Raw genomic sequence first — 26,109 nt, forward strand, 5'->3', positions numbered from 1 at the left:
CAGATGGCAGGGAAGACTGAGGGTTAGACCCGGTAGGCCCAAGCGAATAGTGAGGGTGTGTTGGGAACGACTGTCGGAGGCCCCTGTTCGGAATGATTTTAACTCCCACCTCCGGGAGAGCTTTTCTCATGTCCCGGAGGAGGTAGGGGACATAGAGTCTGAATGGACCCTGTTAAAAACCTCCATTGTGGAAGCTGCCAGGCGTAGCTGTGGCCAAAAGCTTGTTGGTGCCTGTCATGGCGGTAACCCAAGAACCCCCTGGTGGACACCGGTGGTGAGGGAGGCCGTCAAGCTGAAGAAAGAGGCCTTTAGGGACTGGATGGCCCGAAGGACTCCCGATTCAGCAGATAGGTACCGACAGGCAAAAAAGGTGGCAGCTGCCACGGTGGCAGAAGCAAAATCCAGGGCGTGGGAGGAGTTTGGTGAGGCCATGGAAAAAGACTTTCGGTCGGCCTCGAGGAGGTTCTGGACAACTGTCCGGCGACTCAGGAGCGGTCGGGGTGGCTGCGCCCAGGCTGTATTCAGCAGGGGTGGAGAAACTCTGACTTCAAATGAGGATATTGTCGGTCGGTCGACCGAGCACTTTGAGGAACTCCTTAATCCGGGAGACATGCCTCCCTCACGGGAGTCAGGGCCAGAGGCCTCTGGCGTGTCAAGCTCCATTTCCCTGGTGGAGGTCACTGAGGTAGTTGGCAAGCTCTTCAGTGGCAAGGCCCCGGGGGTGGATGAGATTCGTCCGGAGATGCTTAAGGCTCTGGAAATTGTGGGGCTGTCGTGGCTGACGCGCCTCTGCAATAGTGCATGGACCTCGGGAACAGTACCCTTGGACTGGCAGACCGGGGTGGTGGTCCCTATTTTCAAGAAAGGGGACCGGAGGGTGTGTGCCAACTATCGGGGTATCACACTGCTCAGCCTCCCTGGGAAAGTCTATGCCAAGGTGGAGGAACAATGCGGATTCTGTCCTGGCCGTGGAACAATGGACCAGCTTTTCACCCTCTCACGGATTGTTGAGGGGGCATGGGAGTTTGCCAACCCAGTCTACATGTGTTTTGTGGATTTGGAGAAGGCTTACGACCGTGTTCCCCGAGATATCTTGTGGGAGGTCCTCCGGGAGTATGGGGTGCCGGGGTTACTACTCCGGGCCATTCAATCTCTGTACGCCCGGAGTGAGAGCTGGGTTCGTATACTCGGCATTAAGTGGGACTCTTTCAGTGTTAGCGTTGGACTCTGCCAGGGTTGTGCCCAGTCTCCACTCCTGTTCGTGATATTCATGGACAGGGTGTCAAGGCGTAGCCGGGGTCAGGAGGGCATTATGTGTGGAGGCTGGAGGGTGGCGTCTCTGGTATTTGCAGATGATGTTGTTCTTTTGGCTGGATCACATGGATGCCTCCAGCGCGCACTGGAGTGGTTTGCAGCTGAGTGTGAAGCGGTTGGTATGCGGATCAGCACCTCCAAGTCTGAGTCCATGGTCTTAGCCCAGAAAAGGATGGTATGCCCACTCCAGGTAAGGGGAAAGAACTTGCCCCAGGTGGAGGAGTTTAAGTATCTCGGGGTCTTGTTCACGAGTGATGGGAAGAAGGATCGTGAGATCGACCGCAGGCTGGGACAAGCGGCAGCAGTAATGCGGTCACTGTACCGGACTGTTTACCGATCGGTCTACATCCCAACCCTCACCTATGGTCATGAGCTGTGGGTAATGACCGAAAGAATGAGATCGCGAATACAAGCGGCAGAAATGAGCTTTCTTCGCAGGGTGGCGGGCTACACTCTATTTGATAGGGTGAGGAGCTCGGCCATCCGGGAGGAGCTCGGAGTAGAGCCGCTACTCCTCCGCATTGAGAGGAGCCAGCTGAGGTGGTTCGGGCATCTGATCCGGATGCCCCCTGGACGCCTCCCGGTGGGGGTGTACCAGGCACGGCCTACCGGAATAAGACCCCGGGGTCGTCCTAGGACCCGCTGGAGGAATTATATCTCCAAGTTGGCCTGGGAGCGGCTTGGGGTCCCCGGGAATGATCTGGGATTCTCTGCTCTCCCAACTGCTACCGCGTCCCTATCTGGACTAAGCGGTTAACGATGATGATGATGATGATGATGACTTTTGTGAATCAATTCAAAATCATCTTCTTCTGCAGCGCGATGCATCTAAGAATAGATTCCCCCCCTCACCCCATACTTTTAATGTTATTTTACTTGTGATGGAGCTTTGACCAATGTAAGTTAGCAATAGGACCTGAACTTGGCTTTTGATTTACTAAGTCAGCTAACATAACTATGAAAACACCTAGTTAAATCAAAGATTTCCAAAAATTATTCACATATTCAACTTCACTTGACGGTGAATAGCTTTCTCAATGCAGACAGTTCTGATGAGCATAAGTTGCCCTGTCAAAGCCTGCACTACACCACACATGCAATGTCGTCTCTACACTCTAAACTTCCACAATGGGGTTTCAGAAATAGTTATGGCCTAGGCATATTCTGTGAAGGCATAAACAGTGAAGCATTCGAACAGTTCAGGAATAAACTAATAATAAAGTTCAGATAAAAGTGTCTAGCAATTTACTCTAATCCTAGTCTTGAATTTAAGAAGACAAGAATCAATGCCAAGTCATGATTAAAAACATAACCACACTTTGGATCAGAGCAACACAAACAAATGTTTGCCAGAAATAAATAAATTCCTCCCCAGGCAACCAAGGGCCATGTCACTAAAGGGAAGAAAAGTTCAGCACACGGACAGTGAGATTCCCCTAAAATCTTACCAGTAATCCACATGATTTGATATCAAATAAGATAGCACTAGCATGTGCAGCTCTTGTTACTGCTTTGAAAACTGCATCCACTCACACAGCCTGTATTCTCTCTAAAGGTACAGTGAGTTAGGTATGTTAAAGTTAAAAAAGTGGGGGTGTGGATTATTTTAAACATTTTAATCTCTCATTCATTAGAAAGAACTGTATCAACCTAGCTTTATAATCAGAATTGATTATTTAGAAAAACGTAACATCAAAGATAATCATGAGTCAAAAACAGAAGGATAACTTCTGCCAAGGAGTCACCAGCAAGTCCAGTCAGAAAGTCAGATTCTGCAGTGTATTTTGTGTGAGAGACATCAGGCTTAAAAACAATGCAGGCTCTTCTTCAAGCTGGAGTTACACTGCAGTGTGCCTTTTAGAGCTTGCAATGAGTGGCTCTAGGCAGCAGTCTGTTCTCAATGTATTTTCAGCAACTCTAAAGGCATGACTAAAATAAAACAAAAAGAGGATGGAATTACTGCTCCACTTTCAACGTTCAAATTGGGCCACTAATCTAGTTTTCTAAGGGTGGAAAGAATGGACTGACAGAGAGGAAGAACATAAAATAATATTAACGTTACACCTTCAATAAGCAGAGATGTGTTGCAACAGTACCACTTCCTGTTTTGTTTTGAAACACACTGTATTGCATTGTTGCATCATTGTATTGTGGCTAGCATGTTACATGGGGCTAGTGTGTAAGTTCAGGGCTCACATATTAGCTTGTGTTGGTGCATTAGCTTGGAGCTAACACATTAGCTTGCGGCTAACGTATTCACCTCTGACTAGCTTGTTGCTGGGCAAACATATTAGCTCATTAGTGTATTAGACCAAGGCACTATATAGCACCATTTTGTTTACGGTTTCTATAGTGTTAAGAAGCCAGACTGACTGGATCAGGCAAAACTCCACTTTGCCATTCTACACTCTTAAATGTTGTATTTTTATAATGTTGAATCCATTGCTAGTTTTAGTCTCCGGCAACCTTAAATCTATTGCTAACTTTAATTCATTGCTACCCTAAATCCACTGCCACCTCACATCCACTGGTACCTTAAATCCACAACCACCTTAAATCCACACAAATATTAAAACCACTGCTACCCTAAATCTATTCCTACCTTAAATCCACTGCCTCCTTAAATTAATTTGTACCTTAAATCCATTGCTCCCTTAAATCCAACGACTCCTTAAATCTACTTACACATTAAATCCACAGCTTCCTTAAATCTATTGCTACCTTAAATCCCCTGCTACTTTAAATCCACTGATACCTTAAATTCATTGCTACCTTATGTCCACTGCTCCCTTAAATCCACTGCCCCCCTTAATTTCCTGCTACCTTAAATCCACTGCCCCCCTTAATTTCCTGCTACCTTAAATCCACTATCTTAAATTCTCTGATACCTTAAAACTACTGGTACCCAAAATCCACTCAAAACCACTGGTAACTGAAATCCATCTCCTGTTACCTTAAATCCACTGGTACCTTAAGTCTCCTGCTTCCTTAAACCACTTGAACCTTAAATCTACTGATGATCTATTGATACCTTAATTCCACCATGACTGCTACCTTAAATGCGCCATGGCATTAAATTCAGTTATCTTAAATCTATGGATACCGTAAATCCACTGGTATGTTAAATCTACTGATACCTTAAATCGAATGGTACCCTAAATCCATTGATACTTTAAATATACTGTTAGCTTAAATCCACTACCACCTTAAATCTACTGCTACCTTAAATACACTGTTATCTTAAATAAATTGCCACCTTATATACACTGTTATCTTAAAGCTACCAATACCTTAGATCCACTGATACTTTAAATCCACCAGTACGTTAAATTCTCTGCTACCTTCAGTCCACTGCTAGTTCAAATCCACTGCTACCTTAAAGCTATTGCTACCTTAAATCCACTGCTACTTCAATATCTCCTGGTGCGGGAATAATTTTTAGTGCTGTGCATGGGAGAGGAAAATCAATCCACTGCAGGCTGTAGCAGAACGAAGCAGGCTTCAAGAAAAATCCCGTTTTATTAATGAAATTAATGAATAATCTAAATAAAGTAGAATGATCACTAAATCATATATATATATATATATATATGCACACACACCGATCAGGCATAACATTATAACCACGCTCACGGTCCATTTTATCAGCTCCACTTACTATATAGGTGCATCTGTTTCTCTGCATGTTGTTAGTACCCTTTTACCCTGTCCTTCAGTGGTCAGGACCCCATGGACCCTCACAGAGCAGGTAGTATTTGGGTGGTGGATCATTCTCAGCACTGCAGTAACACGCGTGTTGTGCTGGTGCGAGTGGATCAGACACAGCAGTGCTGCTGGAGTTTTTAAACACTGTGTCCACTCACTGTCCACTCTATTAGACACTCCTACCTTGTTGGTCCACCTTGTAGATGTAAAGTCAGAGACAATAGCTAATCTGCTGCTGCACAGTTTGTGTTGGTCATCCTCTAGTCCTTCATCAAATAGTACCTGCTCTGTAAAGGTCCATGAGGGTCCTGACAACTGAGGAACAGGGTAAAAGGGGGCTAACAGATGGACTACAGTCTGTACCTATACAGTAAGTGGAGCTGATTATATATATATATATATATATATATATATATATATATATATATATATATATATATATATATATATATATATATACACACACACACACACACACACACACACACACACACACACACATACATCATCTAAACCGCTTATCCTTCTGGGTCGCGGTGGGGTGCTGGAGCCTATCCCAGCTGTCATTGGGCGGAAGGCAGGATACACCCTGGACAGGTCGCCAGTCCATCGCAGGGCAGACAAACAGACATACACATTCACACACACACTCTCACCTAGGGGCAATTTTAGCTTGTCCAATTCACCTGACTGCATGTTTTTGGACTGTGGGAGGAAACCGGAGTACCCGGAGGAAACCCACGCAGACACGGGGAGAACATGCAAACTCCACACAGAAATGACTCTGGTCACCCGGCCGGGAACCGAACCCAGGCCATGCTGAGAGGCGACAGCGCCACCCACTGCACCACCGTGCCGCCATACATATATATATATATATATATATATAAATAAATAAATAAATAAATAAAACAATATAAAATGATAACAGTAAAACTGAATGAAGTCATGCAAAAGGGTTGCAAAGCTTATAGAGACAGCAGCCTGCCGAGCCAAGCAAACCTCAAAAATAACTGTTCTGTGGCTTAATTCCTGCTTTGTGTTTACTGGGAATAAATGGCGTTTGGTAAAATTACTTCACAGTGAGCATGATGATCATGACTATCGTGTCATTTCAGCAGAGGATAATGCATTTGCGAACAGACTATGTCAGATATTGAATTCGCCTTGACAGAACTGCATGGGCAGGAGCAGGCCAAAATGTTTCAGTTGCAGGTGGGAGTGGGACAAATGATTCCAATTTTGCAGGAGCGCTATGAGATGTTGTGGGAGCGGGACTGAAAAAACAGTCTCGCGCAGACCTCTAATGGGAAACCCAACAGCTGATCTCTGAGAGCACCATGCTTAAGTGAACTCTTTTCTTCTGATGGTAGCCAATCTGCCCTGGGGTCAACTTGGTGGACAAAAGAGCTTAGCGACCCCCTTCAGGACTTCCCTAGGTCATTCTTGGGTTACCCACAAAGTCACATGATTAGGGGAATCCACTCTGAAATCCCTGTTCTCACAGCATATAAATTCATTTTAAATGAAGAGTAATCCCTCCTCTGTTCAAAATCCAGATGTCCCAGAACAGTGATGAAATAAGCTCTCTCACTCTGTTTCAGCCATTGTCTCCATCACACTTTTTGATATTTTAACATTTAATAATTTTTAGATTCTACTAATTCTACCAACTATTTTGAGGATTAATTGAATAATTTCTTTTTTTAAATAAAAAGGCCAAACAAAAATGGACAATAAAGCCTTACGGTAAGAGACACCTGTAAGACAAAAATACATTTTCATTTACATTTCCAACTAATTATTGTAAATTCATCATAACGATAATTTTTAATCAATGTTTTCTTTTTTTAGTATTTAATTTCATTTAGTAAACCATTGCAACAAGTCAGTTCATGAAATGTCTTCCTCCCTTGATAATTCCATGATCAACTATGAGTGGTATTATTGAAAAGTGGAAGCGTTTAGGAACCATAGCAACTCAAAGTGGCAGACCACGTAAAATTACGCAGTGGGGTCACCACATAAAAATCAACTAATGTTCTGCTAATTCAACAACTGCAGCATTCCAAACCTCCTCTGGCATTAACATTAGCACAAAAAGTGCAATGGGAGCTTCATGGCATGGGTCTCCATGGCCAAGCAGCTGCATGCAAGCCTTACATTACCAAGCACATTGCCAAGCATCAGATGGAGTGGTGTTAAGCACGTCGCCGCTGGTATCTGGATCAGTGGAAACATATTCTGTGGAGTGACGAATCACGCTTCTTTATCTGGCAGTCTAATGGATGAGCCTGGGTTTGGCGAGTGCCAGGAGGACGTTACCTGTCTGACTTCATTGTGCCAACTGCAAAGTTGGGTGGAGAAGGGATAATGCTATGGGGTTATTTTCAGGGGTTGGCCTAGGCCTCTTAGTTCCAGTGAAGGGAAATCTTAATGCCTCAGCACACCAAGACATTTCGGACATTTGTATGCTTCCAACTTTGTGGTAACAATGTGGGGAAGGCCCTCTTCTGTTCCAGCATGACTGTTCCCCAGTGCAAGTTCCCCAAGTACTTGACTGGCCCTGACCTCAACCCCGGAGACTGCGAGTCAGGCCCTCTCATCCAACATGTGTCTCACCTCACAAATGCTCTTCTGGATAAATGAGCAAAACTTTGCATAGTGAATGTTCCTGCATTAAACACTAGTATGTATAATAGTTGCGGCTGTTGCATGTTCATAATAATATCATTATACTATATGGCTTCTTAGTTTATCTCTTACAATAAAGTGTTTTAAAATCCTTAAAGGCACTGCAAAGTTTGCTCAATTAATTCCATTTTTATTGTTTGACTTGAATGTGATTTCTCAAACTGCAGATAATTAATCTGCAAATAATTTTACAATTAATCTGCAAATAATTTTGTTTTAACCACAATGGTTTGGATTTCCTCCAGCTTCGTCCCCAGCCCCTTTCATCTAGTGAGGCCAAGCAGTTGCTTTAAGAAAAATTAAATGGTCAGAGGTTTGCAGCATGGTATAAGTCACTAAAATAACACCAGCATGGCCAGCAGACAGATAGAATTGAGCTTGTATGACTGGAATCTGGTCATGAAGGGAAAAAGGTGTTTTTGACTGGTCCCGGAAGAAAGAAAGACACTGGAAAGCTACAATGTGAAGTGAAAGGCAAAAATGCCATGGTTTTTTAACATAGGTATATCTTTTTTTCCAGAGTTAGCGGTGATCTGTATTATTGGCAACCATGAGAGCTCATAGTAAACATGTAGATGGTTAGCAATGGATAAGCTTTCGGGAAAAATCAGAACGGCAATGAAACCTCCATGCCAAGTTTGACAAAGCATACAACAAGAGGTAAACTTGGTCAAAACACCACCCTGCCTACCTGAGTGAGTCCTTGCTACTATCCATGCTATTTTCCGACTGCTGCATATTCTCAGTGCCTTGTTCTTTGGTTTCTTTCTCAGTAGCTTTAAGCTCTTTAGTGAAGGGCTCCGTAGGTGGCTGTGGGGTGCGTCTGCCTTGACTCCCAGTGCTTCCACTCCCATACTGCCTTTCCTTAACGCACACTGCCTTGTGTTCAGATTCGGCACAGCGCTTAATGGCCTGAAGCTGGGAGAGGGGCACAATATCAGCTCCTTGTGGCCGGTGCCAAACTGTCAGACGACCAGTTGAGTTGTAGTAATAGAATCGGCCACTGTTGGTGTCAAAGAGTTCCCACCACTGATTGCCATCAGCCTGGCGAACAGGAGCATCAGCAGGGGGGTCCCAGCCACACTCTCCTGTTGCCAGATTCACATACATGTGCTCCCGGGAGCGTGGCTCCAGAATCTCCACCCAGTCAGCGCTAAGAAAGGTAAGATAAGATAAAGTTCATGTTTTACTGAAATCCATAAGATGTAAATAAATAAACCAAACCACAGCTGATTTTTATTTTATTTTTATTTGTTATGCTCAATTTTAACTTCGAATAATGTGTGAAAGCCTGAAAAAAAGAATGCTTCTGATGGTTAACTATTTAAAAATACAGGCATATATATATATATAAATAAAATATTTATATATTATGTAAAAGAACAGTTATGAAAATAGCTAGCTAGCTAGCTGTGCTGTTAGAAGTGTTACATGTGACTAGACTCTCCCCATCTACTCAGTAAAAGATGGACATAACCAAAAGCAATGTTTCTCAACCCAGTCTTTGGGGCCCATGCGGCGGTTCCACGTTTTTGCTCTATCCCAGATCCCAACACACTAACAAAAATGCGGAACCATATGGTGGAACCAAGGACTAGGTTGAGAAACACTGGCCTAGTTCACTAAATAGCAACCGTTCATAGTTCTAACGTTTCCTGGTAACAATGAACAGAAAAACAGAATGGCATAGTAATTTTATAGAAAAAAAGCTTTAGAATTATCAGCGTCAAAAAATTTACACAGATAATTATTAGGTTGTTCTCAGAGCATGAGGACTTGTGATTGAATTTTTTTTTTAGATTAAATCCATTAACTGCTGAAAATCTAACAAATTTTTAGAAACACGTGTGTGTCTGTGGGAGTGCATCTCTGCATGCAGAATGCTGGCTCAGCATACACGTAATCCCATCACCAGATAGCACAGCACCAGAGAGAGTGGTGGTAGCTCACAGCGTGAACTGAAAAGCATTCGCAGGCCTTATATACCATTACACACACCCAAACACACCCAAGCATACACAGTGTCAGGGCAGCAGCCAGTTTTCCTGAGGACTGCCATCCGTTCATGAAGGCTTTAGAGGACTGAGAAGCAGTTACTGCCATCTCAGCTTAGCAAAAAAAGAGTAACATAAGACATGATGGAACATGGAAACACACATGTTCACATGCGCACCGACCCATGAGTGCAGACACACAAAGTCTTGGGTGAACATTTTCAAAAAATGTTTTCAGCCACCCAAGCATAATCACTTAATTACCTTCATTGATCTTGATCCTGTAACACAGACAAGTTAGATTTAATCATAGTGCTTAGCATTAACAGACAGTGCTAGACAGCACTGATGAATTGAGGCTTTACTACATTTGCGGATGTTGTCTGTTTGAGACAATTATTTAATCAAATTCAAGGGTGTTGTCAAGCCCAAACAAGTTGTGCACCATACAATTTCCACCCTACACAAGGCCTAAAAATTTCACTACATGGACTGAGGTGCTCTTTTTCCCTCGACACTTAGGTCTGTGGCACAACCTACACACCAGCAAAGCAAGGTCTACTGTTAGCCTGAACAACAAGAAACTGAAGCAGTTAATTGGGGTCATGTTACCTAATTGAGAAAGCTATTATGCCTATTTTTGACCCAGTTTCCTAATGCAGAGGAGCCTAATTTAAGCCATGCAGGAGAAGAAGAAGCGCAGACTACTAGGCCTAAGCTTTATCATGGATCTAATGCTGCTCTACTGCTGTGCATTCACAAATGACTCAAGACACAAATGCTGAAATTGTCAAACAAGAACTCAAGACCTCAAGGTATTTTTTTTAAAACTACATGTAGACAACTATTATTTACTCCCTAAATCTGTTTTGCTACTCTCTAAATCTGTTTTGTTTGTAAAAAAAAAAACATTTTAACTTTTGCTGAAGTGCCAAGGACATGAAAATTCAGATTTTTTTCCATTTGCCACGACCCACCACTACCAACGGAGAGGTGTCAAAGCTGTCTGCCATACACACAGTGCCCCCTTGTTCCTTGGGCAACCCAACCTAGGCCAGGGTTTTAAAAGTAGCCCATCAAAGGAAGCTCCTATAGGACCACCTACCCACAGATATTATTTCTTTCCAAACTCATCAACTCACATCACTCCTACATCTGGATAAAGCTAAATTTCATGAATATGAGAACTGCAACAGTGTGAAGGCTTGTGGGTGTATGGTTTACCATCAGTGGCATGTATAATTTGAAAAGGAGTGGCCAGAACAACAGTCCTTCTCAAACAGTATGATGCTTTGAGGCCATCTGACTCTGACACTTCAAATAGCTCACTTTACCATTATTAACTCTGCTAAACATTCCAACCTCATACAATTCTGATGAATTGGACAGATTAAAATACACTGCTTTGTGAGTACATAGCTGCTATCATTATAACACTTTTTACCTCAGAAAAGGTAATGTTACAGAAAAAGAAAATAAACAACATACAGAGATTTCTCCAGATTTTCTGAATCTTTTAATGATATTATGTACCGTAGATGATGAAAAGCAGATGTTCTTTGCTATTTTACGTTGAGAAATGTTACTCCTGTTGCCAATTAACCACCAGGTGTTTTTTTTTAGCATTACACAATTTTACCAGCCTTTTGTTGGCTTTTTTGGAATGTGTTGTTGCCGTGAAATTCAAAAAAACAAATTTCTCGGTTTCAAGATTTCATACGTTGTCTTTGCTCTATTTTCAATTACATATAGGGTTTAAAGGATTTGCACATCTTTGCCTTTTGTTTTTATTTACATTTTGCACAGCGTCCCAACTTTTTCAACAATCAGCAGCTCCAGAGTCGTCTTTTACAATGCTAGATCAAGAGCTTTATAGGTGGGAGGCATGTAATTGAGCCCTAGTTTAACTGGAGGCCTTTGTGCCCTGATCCCCACCCATCATTTTCTCACTGATTTTCCCACACTCTGGACAGTCTTTGTGTTTTAGCAACTGAATACCTCATGCAAAATCTTTCTATCAAATCATACGAGATTAATGTAAAAATCTCCTTTTTGGGCTTGCATATAAGGAGGTATGCAACATGAACAGTAACACAAGGAAGTATGGAGCAAAGGTTAGAAGTAGACTGAACACTGCTGTTGGGGCACATTAACGCACAGGCTACCCTAGGCTGCAGCCTAGGGGCCCACACAGGGATTTGGGCAGACTGATTGGCCCTGAACTGCACCGTTATCTAGTGTATGGTTGGTCTCAAAGCTTATTGTTTAATGAGCTTGCAGATTTGCTGTGCAACCATTAGGGGTGGGGGGAAAAATCAATTCTAAAACGTATCGCGATGCAGACATTAGCAATTCTGAATCGATTCACAAATGCCAAAAACTGATTTTCTAAATTTATTGATAACATAATGTTAACGGAACACAGAAGGCGGAACTTGGAAGCGCGGAAGTGCAGCGCCCGAACAGTCTTTGGCGGCACATAACAAAAACACAACTGGATGAGCGACAAATCCGACTGGCAACCTCTGCATTAAAAGCTAGGTTAAAAAGAGCCATTTTGTCCTTTTAACAAAAATCAAACAACCTTGGAAGCGACAACATTTAATGTCCAATATGTCTCAATATGTGCTAATGTCCTAGTATAGGCTAAAAAATATAAACGAAAACGCAGACTTACTTTGCTCTGCTTTATGCTTTAGCTATAGCCGCTTTCCACCCATTTCCACCAGGACACTGTTCCTCAAAAGTTGAATCGTTTCTTGTAAAACGTCTCTCAACGTTTGACTATTTTACGAGGCTTAAGTCAAATTTTCCCATTCCACTTTAAACTTTGAGACGCCGAATGTAAATGTGGCACCATTTAAGGTGGAACAGGAAAATTCGAAAGAGAAGCTGACTTTGCTACCTTTTAGTGTTTGACAGTCTCTCGTTGCAGATTTAATGTACCGGGAAACCAACTGCAGTGCTTATAAATGCAAGTAAGTCCATTCATCTCAGAATGTTCGTCTTAAATCTCTTTCTTTGCCTTTTCATTAGCTACTAGCTAGGCAAGACTGCGTTGCTATGTGACCTGCAGTCTGCATGCCAGTTCTCAGTCATTGAGAACCAGGGCTTTCACACTATGCTGCACACGTCCCGTCTCAAAGATATTTTACTGACACAGCAAACCCCATTCTCTACAATGAGACCAAAACCGAAGTTATAAAATCACTAAAGAAAATGGGTAGGACGGCTGTAACATGTGCTGCGTGGACATCCACTGCCACAGGATCTTATTTCACCGTAACAGCGCATTTTATCGCAGATGAGTGGCAGCCAGTGTCTCATGTGCTCCAAACAAGAGCAGTGAATGAGAGCCTTCCAGTTCACTTGCCACATCACATCTGTTTGGTTTTATTAATAAAAGATATTGGAAGTAAATGCATTATGGATCATTACAAATACTTTGCCATAAAAGTACCAAGTCCTCACACAGTGAGAAAATAGAAATCCTGTATAGAAAAAAAAGACGCATCAAGATGCACCGATAATCGTTTCATAATTGCCCTCTAAATGTAACCGAATCGAATCGTGAAGTGCCTAGAGATTCCCACCCCTAGCAACCATATACCAGCTGCATTACTGTACTTGGTTACTCTTCAAGTGTGTGAGTGTGCACACGTGACTCACCATTGAACTTTTCCATCTCACCTGGCAGTAGCATAAATTTGTCTTTGCATTTTCTTTCGTCTGGTAGTGGATAGATAGAATGTTTGTGTAGGAGGGTTGGGAGTCCTATTCAAAGTGCCTAGGAGCCCCTGATTACTTTAATCCGCCACTCTTTGCTGCGACTGATACAGATCACAGATGAGTTCACTTTTATGCACTTTTAAACAAATTCATACTTTAACTCATATAACAATCCATATGTGTAGTGCAGTAAGTTTAGGAAAGGTTAAAACTCTTAGGACAGATTACAGATTAATTTTACACAGCCATGACATAGCAAAACCAGACTAGGGGTGCAACGATTATTCGACTTGGTCGACTACAACAGACAACCAAATTAGTTGGCAACTAATTTCATAGTCGATTAGTTGGTGATGTCATTACGCATCTTTCTTGCACTCACTAGGAATGTTTTGACATTGCTGCTTACTGGAAAGTTAACAAAAATGAGATGGCAGCCTCAAGAACTAAAATCTTCAAAAATGTGGGACCATTTCACGCTTAACTCAAAAGGTTGTCAGCTGCCAGACATACACTGTGTGATTTCAGCCCATTTTTAACACACAAACACAACCCCAACCGTCAGCTCTGTGATTTAAGTATCTCTGCCTTCCACCGCCTTGTTCTTCTCATACATCTTAACATATGTCTTTGACACATCCAGTCTGTATTTTTTTTTTATTAACAAGATTTGGGAGGTGAATTTGGTGAAGAGCAGGTCTTTATGCGCCATCATGGAGACTGTGTTCAATTGAATTTTAAGATCCTTGAATTCTTGGCTGTTTTTTCACATGCATGAGATACTGTGCGGGCTAAAGGAGTTTCCTTAGAAGCACTCTTTGTGATAATGAAATTGCGTGCATTTTTACGCCATTGACTCTCAGTGTTTTTTCCACAGTCTCTTTTTTAGAAATTATTCATTCCTGTTAAGAAATCCATTGCCCAGCTACATCTTTGCTTGCTTTCAAACAGAATTCGCAATATAGCCTGCTTTATGTTATGATACACTGCAGCTCGGCTCATCTGCTTTGTTTGTCACGTTTTGCCACTCTGGTTGAAATCCCGCAGGCACGTAAGCGTTTTTTGATAGGTGGATGCATCCATGTGACGCTATAGCCTCTCAGGTAAAAAAGTATTTATATTTATATAAATAGTTACCCATAATAAATTATAATAGTTCAAAGTTACTACCTGTCACCACTGGCGACTTAATTTTATTATTCGCAAATTAATAATTGTCATCAATTTAGCTGCAGGCTGGAAGCCTGCTATAGTCAGCACCATGCTCTTATGCCCATTCAAGGAACTCTGGGACTAAAAGAAATCCTGTGGTTATCAAAAATGTTCCACAGTGATTTGTTTTGTTCTATTAACATTTTTCTCTCAATTATCACCGGATCCTCTGAATTACAAGGTCATTAAGGAGACAAAATAAGAATACTGCCACATGTAAGCTAAGGCTACTGCAGCAGTTACATTCTCGCATCTGAGGCATTATAAGAACTGCTGCACCATTTAAAGTGGAATGGGAAAATTTGAACAAGAAGCTGACGAATAAAAAACTGACTTCTGCTAGTATTTTTCGATAAAGTAATTCAAATATCCTACCAAGAGGTCTATCTATACCATATCTATAAATATGTACTATGGTAGGACATTGACAAGGTAGCATAATTTGTCAGAACACTCGCCTTACTTTGTAGCTTAGTGACATCAAATTTATGTGTAATAGCATTAGCTTGCATTCGCATCTTTAAACAACTTTGTAATTCAGAGGATCCAGTAAAATACAGGAGAAAAATGTACACAGGACAAAACGCATCAGGTTCTGAAATTTTTCATTTATCACAGGTCATGATAGCGATTTTTTTTTTAAAACCCCATTAATTTTGTCCGTAGAGAAATCATCCTTAGACTAAGAGTCCCAAACATGGGCATAAAGTGAACTACAGAATGATGCATTTCATTTCATGTAGCATGCCAATCAGACAGAGAGTTTTTGTACACTGTGAGTATATAAATCGCAGGCTTTGTCCATACATGATGGTCTATTTAAAATGTACAGTGGGAGTCATCAAAGCACAAGATTTCTAAAATCCCACAATGTATGTCTGGCTTTAGAGGACATTCAGCCACAACTCAACCAGGCACACAAAACACCCAGAGAAGGCATAAAACTCTACAAGTAAGCTCTTTAGATGCATTGGCCTCAGATGCATTAGCCTCAGACTTAGTATCAACGAGTACTAAAAATATGTACTTGTATACAGTCTGAAAAAACAGTATCGATGCATCCCTATTAAGAAAGCTAAAAAAAAGACTGTATCTCTAGCTCCTCTCTCACTTCCTACGTATGACAAGTACAGTACTAAACTGTTTTTTCAATCATGTCTCTTACGAATTGTCACAATGAAAACAGTAAGAAATTTCACTTCATTTCCCTACAACAGGACTTCTCAACTGTATTCCTAGTGACCCACTGTCCTGCACAGTTTCAAGTATTCCTCCATCTCAACACACCTGATCCAGTTCATTAGATCCAGCCCTTAATACACTGCATGAGGGGTGACGAAGTAGGGAAATTTTTAAATTATGCACAGCAGTGGGACTGTGGAGAACTCCTGCTCTACAACAACAGCTGGTATTCAATGGCACATTGTGTCTTTGTTAGCACCTGGAGCAATAGAACATGCTGTGACCCCACAGTTAATCCATTATGGCTAAAAATATATTAAAGCAATTAAAATAACACCTCACATGAAAACACCTCACACAACAGAGCATCAAACCAAGACCAAGAGGCCAAGAATCTCCCTCTCTCTTCCGATGCTTCACCTATTACAAGAATAACTACTAAGATGCTGTCTAATTAGAGACTGCTAATCAAATGTAAGATTCCTGGCAGAGAAAACAACAAAATTCCAGTCTAAATTCTTAACTTTTCAAAACTATTGTTTAAAAAAAATCTCCAAGCTTTGACAAAAAAAGGGTTTTTGGTCCAGTGTCTTTTCTTGCCGATGGCCTTTGAGTATTTCTGCTCTACTGGTACCGAAAACAGGCCCAAGGGAAAAAAAAGCACAGAAATGCCAAACTATAAGCAATGCTTATGTTGCCCCCTAGTTACTGGGGACAACATGCCAATGGGTGTCCAATGTACCTAACTGGCAGTTAGGCTACTTATAAAGCAGTGAGCTACAACATAGCCTAACAACAACATGCTATTCTGGGTCTGGCACTTGACTTGTGAGGACCACGCCAAGCCAGTGTATTTAAAAACAGGACCTGCTATTGAGTTAGAAAACCCATTAAGACTTTTTGCCTGCTGCCACAGCTAAATTCAGACAGTATATTCAGAGTCACTACATCCTGTGTGAAAAGACCAGATTGTATTCTTTGTGAAGGTTTAACAAAAAAACAAAAATAAGAATATTCTTAATGTGTCCCTTCCCAAACAGGTAAACATAGGCTAAGGTACATACTTATTGGTCATTAAAACATGATGATACCATAGCATGTCAGCAAGCATCCTATAATACTAATCCATGTGGATCTGGTCTCAATTTCTACAATGTATAAATGTTTATGAATTGGCATCTGCAAATATGCACATAAAAAATACTGGACCTCCACATCAGCCCACAATTCCCATATCAGTGCATTTCTAGTTTTTTAATTATACAAACTAGCCCTACATATGCATTTTTACTAAATATCTAACTGAATGAGTAAACAAACCAGTTTTGACAAAATTATCTAAAACACACAAAAGTGTCAGCTGTATACATATATTAGCAAACAACTCACACAAAGTTCAATGTTTCAGGGAAAGAAAAAGCAGGACAACAAGATCACCCTGAAGGGGAACTGTGCACTTATTCATTTGAACAGAAACAAACTGTTGCACCTGTAAGTTTATTCTGTTGTTCTACAGTGTGCTACATCTTATTCCAGTAATGCCACGAGTTAGAGGTGACAAATCTTCACACGTTGAATGTGTCCCTAAGTGAGTTTCTGAAGGTGTGAGGGAGTGACTGTGTATATGCACGCACATTTGCTCCCACACCGAACTCCTTTTAACCGAGCCAAATGTGCTCCTTTGAGACTCACCCAAGAGATATCTAATGACTATTTTCCCCCACAACAGCTCCATTGTACTATTAATTGTTAAATTGACCCCTACTATGGAACTGTAGACCCTTAGGATACAGACTTTCTATTACATATACATGTATGTGTAGCATGGTGCCCTTCATCCTTATTCTTATGTGCACACAGAGGGTAACCATAAGAACAAGTACAACTGCTAGAAGCAAACTATGAAACTATGTTTTGTAAAAAGAAGGTAAATGTTTACCAGTGTACAGTCATGAACATTTCTCCATCAGAGCATAGCTCTCTTCTCCAACCCTCAATAGAGGCAAAGCAACAGCTGTTCATGTCTCTTCATGTCTGTTTCTTTCTCCCCAACTCTAACACTGGTCTTGTTTGTCTTTGGGGGTAATGTGGCAGGACTGATATGGCTGTCCCTATATGAACCAATCAGCTGTGAGAAGAGAGCCATTACACGTTTCAGATCGAGCACAGAGGGTGAACGCATTACAGCAGTCTGGAAGGACACATGCAAGCACATCATGCACACATGGGCCAACACAAGCTGGAATCATCTGTACTGTTACTCTTCCCTTCACAGAGATTATTTGTTTGGGTCTATATTCATTAGTGCTAAACAACGACAAAACACAGAAGACATTGTGTTTGTGTATTAGACTAACTTAACCTGGGCTTGAGTTTTTCTACTGTCCTTTCTGACGCTGCATTTTACTATTTGGAATTTTGTTGTCTTCAAACAACAGGTGTCTACTGAAGTCAACAAAACAAATAGATCATTCCCAGAAATGAAAAGTAAGCAGCACCAATAGCTTTGTAACTGCATCCTTATTCGATAACCCTTTATTCTACACATAGAAGTGAGCACATAAATGCTACACTGAAAAGAGAACATTCAATTAAGCAGCCATGCCTGTCACAAGGCACATTCATATGCATTAAAATACATGTGTATTAGTCTCTGCTCTAATAGATAACAGGAACAAGACAATGGGGCCCACTGTTAGCTCAGCTATTGGACTTTATTCATCTGCAGCAACCCCCCAATTCAAACTGTCAGGCAGTGCCTCTAGTCAATCACAGGCCACTTGCGCAACCGTGAAAAAAGAGGGTGTCTGTTTTTGGGATACAGATATGAGGTCGGGGTGTGACTGCCAAAGTAAAAATGAGGCCAGCTTGGTCCTTTAAACCCCCTACAGGCTTGAATTTACTCTATATAAAGCACAGCAGGCTGACCTCATTGGAATGATGTGCTGCTGCACAAGTGTACGGCTGCTATTGTCTCAGGTTGATCCTTTTCCTGTATCCAGAAAAACAACCAGCCCAAGCAGAGAGGTCAAACCTCCAGAGAGTGCAACTGGGACAAACAACAATAAAAATCCATTTGGACAGGGATGACTCAGAAAAGTAAGTTTAGTCGCCATCCCTCTTCCTAAACCCCCAACCCCCTTTTTCAGAACAAATTCGTACACTGTCAGGTCATGGGTGGGCTGGACATTACCAAACAAGTGTCTGTGAAAGGGAAAACACAGGCAGTGGGGAGCCGAAGTCTGCATTAAGCTGAGATACACTTAACATACAAAGGTTCTCTTTGTTTGTTATACCAGCCATCAGTGCTGGTAACAGCGACTTATTTCAGTAAGCAATCTGACAAATATAAACAATTGGAGGCAAATTTTACAGTATTAATACTCATAAAATGAATACAGATACAATGATAAAGTGGATTTCCAACCATTCTACAAAAGTATATTAAAAGTTAATCAATGACCATCCTTTTCCAAATATGATTAAAGGGTCAAGATGAACTTTTTTTTTTATTTATTTGACACTAAAAGTAGGATTTTCTTTTCTGATTGCTTCCAAGTAATCTGATGTTGTGATGAACAGGCTAAGGTCTGGAGCACAGGCCATGTTACAGGGTGAGAGGGGTCAGGGGTGACTTCCCAGCCTAAAAGCACAGAGGTGTTAGAGTGGTCTCCTAGGAGACAAAAAAGAGAACCGACTGGATTGAGTTGTTAACGTTTGCTTTGGGATTTAGTAAGATATAGGAAAGGACAGGCAATGATAAAGCTTTTCTCACTGCGGGTCTGTGCTGGCAGAGTAGATTAAAGGATACAGCATAATGGTGCAAACAGGGTTGCTGGGTGAAACAGGACACAGGCTTTCAGCTCCAACCACACACAGCATATAAGAACACTAAGCTTTTATAACATGTTTATTATAGCTCATAGTCATAAGTGCATTTATGTCCAACACATATAATGCATTAATGTTCACCGTCTACCATCTAGCCTTCTGGATGATTTATATATTTTTCAATTTATATTCAGGCGTGATTTTGTTCTCCTGTTTAAAAGCAGCTTTGAAACATAAAAGCCTAAGAGATGCCAGATTATTATCCTGATCTACTGTGTAAAAATATTCTCTGATTTGTTTTTTAAAAACAAATAAACCCAAAATCAGTTCCAAAAATTGGAAGGCTTTTGGCTTGTCTTAATGGACCTAAAAAAAAAAAAAATATTCTGATCACACAATGGATCTGCAGCACTTGCATGAAATAGAAACATTTTGTACAACAACAAAAATAAATGTGTCATGTCACTGATGTTTTATCACAAAGGTGGAAACACAGAGGTAAACTACTGTCACAAAGCAGTGTCCTCCTTTTGTCTGTGAGACCATTGTGATAGTGTGAGACATGCAAACAGGGGGGAAACATCCTGTGAGTCATTGTAGCTAATGGATGGATTCCCCTCTTAAAAGATATACCATTTTGTGCTTAGAAGGTGGACCGATATAATGCTTTATGCTGTAAAGGAACTATTCTTTGCAAAGACTAGCAGAAAACAGCCTGATTAACTTTCATTCGGATTCATTTCAGTTTAAAGATGATTCAGGCCTTCTTCATGACAGTGTGTTACTTTCTAATTACATCCTATTGATGGACAAGTAGGCAAGCTTGTAGTAGGGGTGTGCAGTATTGTGACATTTTGTTGTTATTCTGACAAATTCCATCATAAAATGCTTTCCTGAGCATACTGAGAATATCGTCAATACTTAAAAAGCACTGAATACCAGCACGTGAAATGTTTCATAAAAATGATTGTACTCAGTTTGCGATCGTATTTTTTATAATCTGGCATTTGCTCAATACAACTTAACTGGATTCTGCTCATGAAAAATGAAATAGTGATAAAGGAATTAGGCTAGTGGAGAGTACAGATACACAGATACAAAATGTGATGTTTATTCTTATTCTAATAAATCACATCTCAAAATGCTTTTCTGGGCATTTCTGCATATAATTAGTACTTAAAGACCACTGAATAACAGCATGGGGAATGCTGAATAAAAATCATTGTACTATTACAATGTATTTTTTTTTTAATCATATTTTTAAGATGTGGCACTACTGGCACATTTTTGTTCATTCTAACTTATCAAACCTCAGAAAAGCAACATATTGTGAACCTTGAAAATGTTTTCAAGTATTATCATATACGTTTGCCATACACCCACTCCTAACTCACAGTACAGGGTAGCTTTGGAAAGCATTTTCATTTTAGTTCAAATATACTGCCAAATCAGTATTTAGGTCACAGGTGTAGGTTTGGTAAGCAAGGCTATGCTACTTTATAGAATGACAGAGCAAAGAAAAGTTTAACAATGCTTTTTAAGTGGGTAATACTCATTAACACTTCTAGCTTATCATGCTGTGTTGATAGGGCTCATTTACAATGTATTTATGCAAAAAATCCAGTAAAGTCAACAAAACATTTAAAGGAAGCAGGACAACCAGCCGAATAATTACCAGTATGACAGAATAATATTACAAGAAGTGCGACTCTTTAAAAGCAACAAAACTTTAACAAGTCCTTCTCCAAGTACATTGCTCTAGAGACTCATTTCTGGAATGAGAGAATGAGACACTAAAGGCTCTGAACTACTAAAAGTATTTTGTTCAGATGAGCAGTAAGAGTTAAAATCCTCGAAAGCATCAAGCTAAGTGGAAAACGGCGGCATGCCTTTTTTTAATGAAACTAAATCTGCAGGTCTGTTCAGTGCAGATGCGGTGCTGTTTTAATGTGTGGCGCAACACAGTCACCAAAGCACAGCCAACCCGCATTTTGCCCTCTAGCCCTGGTAATGCTCTGCTAACAATAGCAGCCCAGGTTTATATCCACATCAGAGATAAGAAAAGAGATAAGAACTCAATGAAACAGCGGCTTCGATAAGTGACAATCAGACAAGATGAAAATGAAAGATAACGCCAGCATAACTTTGACAGAAACTGACATCAATCGCCTCCTATGTAGTTTTAATATGCTCTTACAAGCCAAGAGTTGAGACCGACTGTAGAAAAAGCCAGATACAAAAAGCACACACTTCTAATGTTTAAATTTTCCAACGCTAGCAAATATTTTATTATGTATGCCTAGCTAATTCGAGATATACTTTTATACGATTATCTTGCTTTCTGAAGTTGTGAAACTGAACTAAAGCGGAAAGAAATTAAACCTCTGATCTCGAACACAACGATTAACTCTGCTCCTAGCCAAATCGATATTTAACGTTAACGCTAACGTTACTTCATACTACAACCAACAAGCACGGCACACACACTCACATACAACAGTTCCGACAAATGAATGGGTCGTACATTAATTTATCACTGAAAAAATTCTTTAACTCATTTTCTGACTGATTTTCCTTTAAAATTAAATAAGTTAACTTAATTAAGTAGCTACGCTGTTTGACTGTTAACAGGGTGGCTAACTCGTAGCTAAGCTAGCTAGTTACCATCACAATGTGTGCGAGAGATATCGAATTAACAGTTAAAAATGTTTGAAAAGTTTGAAAAATGTATCCCGTCCCAAGGTTTCACATGACTCATAAGTGAAAATATCTTACCTTGTCCCGGCCATATCCCTCACATTATAGGGCAAACGACCTAAAAACCTATTTATTTCTATCTGTATCAGACGTGCTCTTCTCAACCGAGGCTGTGTGAAATGTGTTTAAGTCTAAGCGGGCCGCCTGTGGTCGTGAGCAGGGTTGCCAGGTTCAGAAAAAAACACTCCAGTCCTAAGTTTGCTTAAAACCCGCCCACCAGAAGCTGAAACTAGCTCAAGGGTTTTTTACACCGTATACTTGTCATTTGAAAACATTCTAATAGTTGGTAATGTCGACATCCATAGATCTTTTGTGTAATTATATGTACGTATGCCCGCCTTCAAATTTAAAACGGTCAGCATGTGGTCTTAAACTGGCTATTGATGTGACATCACATGCGCAATACTATTTTCTTCGCCACGTCTCTAAATATTTAATATATTGAACGGGAGATTGTCAGCTATTTAATACTAGGTTCAATACACATTTAAAAACTTATCAGCGCAATTGCTCTGTCATTTGCTTAGCAGCAGTTTAGTCGCCGTTTAACACAGGTTTGGCTAAACCGGTAACTTCCGGAGTTTAACATAAAGCTGACTGCACTGTAAAAACAAGCACAAGTCTGATCCGCCTCTAAACTGCCGCTAAGCGGGTGTACTGTTGTGTCAACACTAAAACACTGCATAAACAGAATATATATATATATATATATATATATATATATATATATATATATATATATGTGTGTGTATATATATATATATATATATATATATATATATATATATATATATATATACACATATACAAATACAAATACAATAAATATATGCATATGTTTTTTTTTATTTATTTATTTATTTTTTTAATGAATGATTGACCGAGGCTACCCTCTGCACCGGTGACCCTCATGTCCCTTTATATTTCACACTGATCCCTTATTTAAGACACTGCAGGCAACGCATTCTGCTTGCATTTCTAATCATTTTAAATTGTTAAACCTTCTTTCTTTCTTTCTTTCTTTCTTTCTTTCTTTCTTTCTTTCTTTCTTGTGTGACGGTGGGAAAAAGAACAAACGTTAGCTGACATGAAATTTCCCTTTAGAGTCAGTGATAGCCTAAACAGGTCATCTTTAGCTTCTCTGAACAACACATTCTGAAAAAACCTTATCAAGACTGCAACGATTAACGTTTCCTCTAGTTGACTATGGTTCCTATGGACCTAGGTAATATTAAACATACGAGCTGAAAATGTGCTTCAATTACAATAAATCTCTTTTTTACAGCACTTAAGTGGACACTAAGTACTTATTGTAATGTATTGTACTGCACTTATTGAAATGTATTGTTTCGTATTGTGTTGTATTGTTTAATTCAGTTTCTGTTGATCTAGGTATAAACATAGGCTTTTGTTTCTAGCGATATCTGAGCCCAGGACTAGCTTCCTCTCTAACATATTTGCAACTAGCAAAGATACTTTCTCTGAGTAGACAACAAAGCACTTTTTGTAAGTCGCTCTGAATAAGAGCGTCTGCTAAGTGCTGTTAATGTTAATGTAAATAATCTTGCCTCAACTCTGTCTATAGCAGGTTTAAGATAGATCCCAGTTGAACCTGAGACACAGCACCATCTAGTGGTAGAAGTGTAATTTTTAAAAGACAGGGGTTTAGTTCAAACCACAACTGCACTTTAAACTGCAGCTTCTCAGGAGACCAGTAGAGTTTAAGAAACCATGTAACTCATTCAGGTTTTAAACTTGAGTAAACCACAGCTAAGCTAATGACAGTGCAATTGCCCCTACTGTCAGCAATTAGCAGTATTTTGTTTAGTAAGCAGCTCAAAAAAAACAAAAACTGAAAAACAACAATAACAACAACAAATATAGCCGCAAGCGGCAATCTGCGAGCACCAGGAAGACATCGAGGAGTAAAGTAGTGGCTCCTGGTCGTAGAAGGCAGCAGATCTTTAAGAAAGATCTCCTTTTTCTATGATTAAGCCCACTAGGTGATACATCGGCTACTATCTACACAACTCATTTTAACATCCTTGACAGGGACTCGAACCCACGACCTTAGATTTCAAAGGCGGAGGCTCTAACGGTGAGCCACATCTGAGGCAAAATTGCAATTTTTGAAACAATTTATTGAAAGGAAGCAACAAGGAACCACGCACCATTTTAGGACAAAGTAGCAGCATAAATAAATTTTATGTCTCTGGACATAGAAGGCAGCAAATAGTCGGATTTTTAAGAAAGACCCTTCATTAAGATAATTAAGCATGTGTTCACAACAACTGCTACAGCACCATCCAACATCTGTGACAGGGAATCAAACCCACAACCGTAATCTTCAAAGGCAGCTGTTTTCTACAAGACACCCACAGCAGACCTGTTTTTTTGAGAGAATTTATTGGTACGGAGCAATAAGGAACCAAGCACCATTTTGGGAATTAGTTCACACCTTGCAATTACTGTGACTACTGAGAAGTACAATTCCAAATGAAATCATCATAATACACTCTTAATTTGTCATTTTGTATATTTATGTCAATTTTGGTTATATTCAGACAATTATTGGTGTATTTTTAGCAGAGTAAGCCAATTCACACCAATTTATTCAGATCTTCAGCCACACTGTGCTTAAGTCATGATATTGTCAATATGATTGTTTTAAATTTGATTTAAACTTAAGAATTAGTAAGCAATGTCTATTCTCCAATCTTTTTTCAACTGTGATATTACTGAAAGTTGCTCTGAACAAAATTTGCTGAAATCAAATAATAGGATTTCCTGTTACAACCTACACATATTTGCAAAGTGACAATTCTCATTAAGATGCATAATTTGAAACAATTGTCATGTGTTTATTGTTTTTATTCTTAGACAGGAATAATTACATTTTAGATTTTTGGCAGTAAATTGAACATTGTAAGAGCTAACATAAGCAGAATCAAGCCAAATGTCATATGTTTCCTCAACTGATTATTATAAATATACAAATCGATTTTGGTCACAATCAGAGCATAAGTGACAGATTTGTGGTCCCTTGTTTCCAAATAGGCTGGACCGAACTGATTATTCCATAGCTTGCAATGACATTGTGCTTAATAGGCAAGATTTTTTAAACAATTATTGATCTTGAGACTTCAACAGTTGTTTTGAAACCAAGTTTGAGACAATCCAAGAAAAACAGAAAAACAATAGAGTTTTTTTTAAAGACTTGTATTTGCGAAATTGTCAGGCACGGTGGAAAGCATAAAATACAGAAATGGTCTTGACCTAAAGACATACAGTAAAGCTTTCCACTAATTGTATGTTTTTTATTAATTAGTTCAGCATTGACATTTGCAGTTGCTGATTTGGCTCCCTCTGGTGGCTAGAGAAATATAAAACACCTCTTGCACTAATTAAAATTTGTTGAAATCAAATTATATGACTTCCTGTACAGTTAAGCAACCTAAACGTATTTGCAAAGTGTTAATTCTCATTAAGATGTATAATTTGAAACAATAGTCATGTCTTTATTTTATTTTTAGACAGGAATAATTACATTTTAGATTGTTGGCAGTACATTGAGCATTGTAAGAGCCAACATAGGCCAATTCAAGCCAAATGTCATACGTTTCCTCAGCTGATTATTGTCAAAGTATATATCAATTTTGGTCACAATCAGAGCATAAGTGAAAGTTTTGTG

The 26,109-nt window shown here is 40.0% G+C and overlaps 1 protein-coding gene across 6 annotated transcripts in view; it reads right to left on the minus strand.

Annotated features, from left to right (window-relative positions):
* Positions 1-22,573, minus strand: part of zgc:92107 (uncharacterized protein LOC492329 homolog) — a 45,454-nt gene extending 22,881 nt beyond the window's left edge. Inside the window, exons 1-2 of one of the 6 annotated variants that reach the window (XM_036559106.1) lie at positions 22,437-22,567; positions 8,405-8,866 (exon numbers count right to left, since the gene is read on the minus strand). In XM_036559106.1, the coding sequence (XP_036414999.1) occupies positions 8,405-8,866; positions 22,437-22,450 (476 nt within the window). In that variant the 5' untranslated portion in view covers positions 22,451-22,567. Of the gene's footprint in view, positions 1-8,404; positions 8,867-17,769; positions 17,963-22,436 lie in introns of those variants that run through there. The other 5 variants (XM_036559104.1, XM_036559105.1, XM_036559109.1 and 2 more) reach the window with 5 other exon arrangements.
* Positions 22,574-26,109: the final 3,536 nt, after the last annotated feature.

Source organism: Colossoma macropomum, unplaced genomic scaffold, assembly GCF_904425465.1.
Source record: "Colossoma macropomum unplaced genomic scaffold, Colossoma_macropomum, whole genome shotgun sequence".
NCBI classification, from domain to species: domain Eukaryota; kingdom Metazoa; phylum Chordata; class Actinopteri; order Characiformes; family Serrasalmidae; genus Colossoma; species Colossoma macropomum.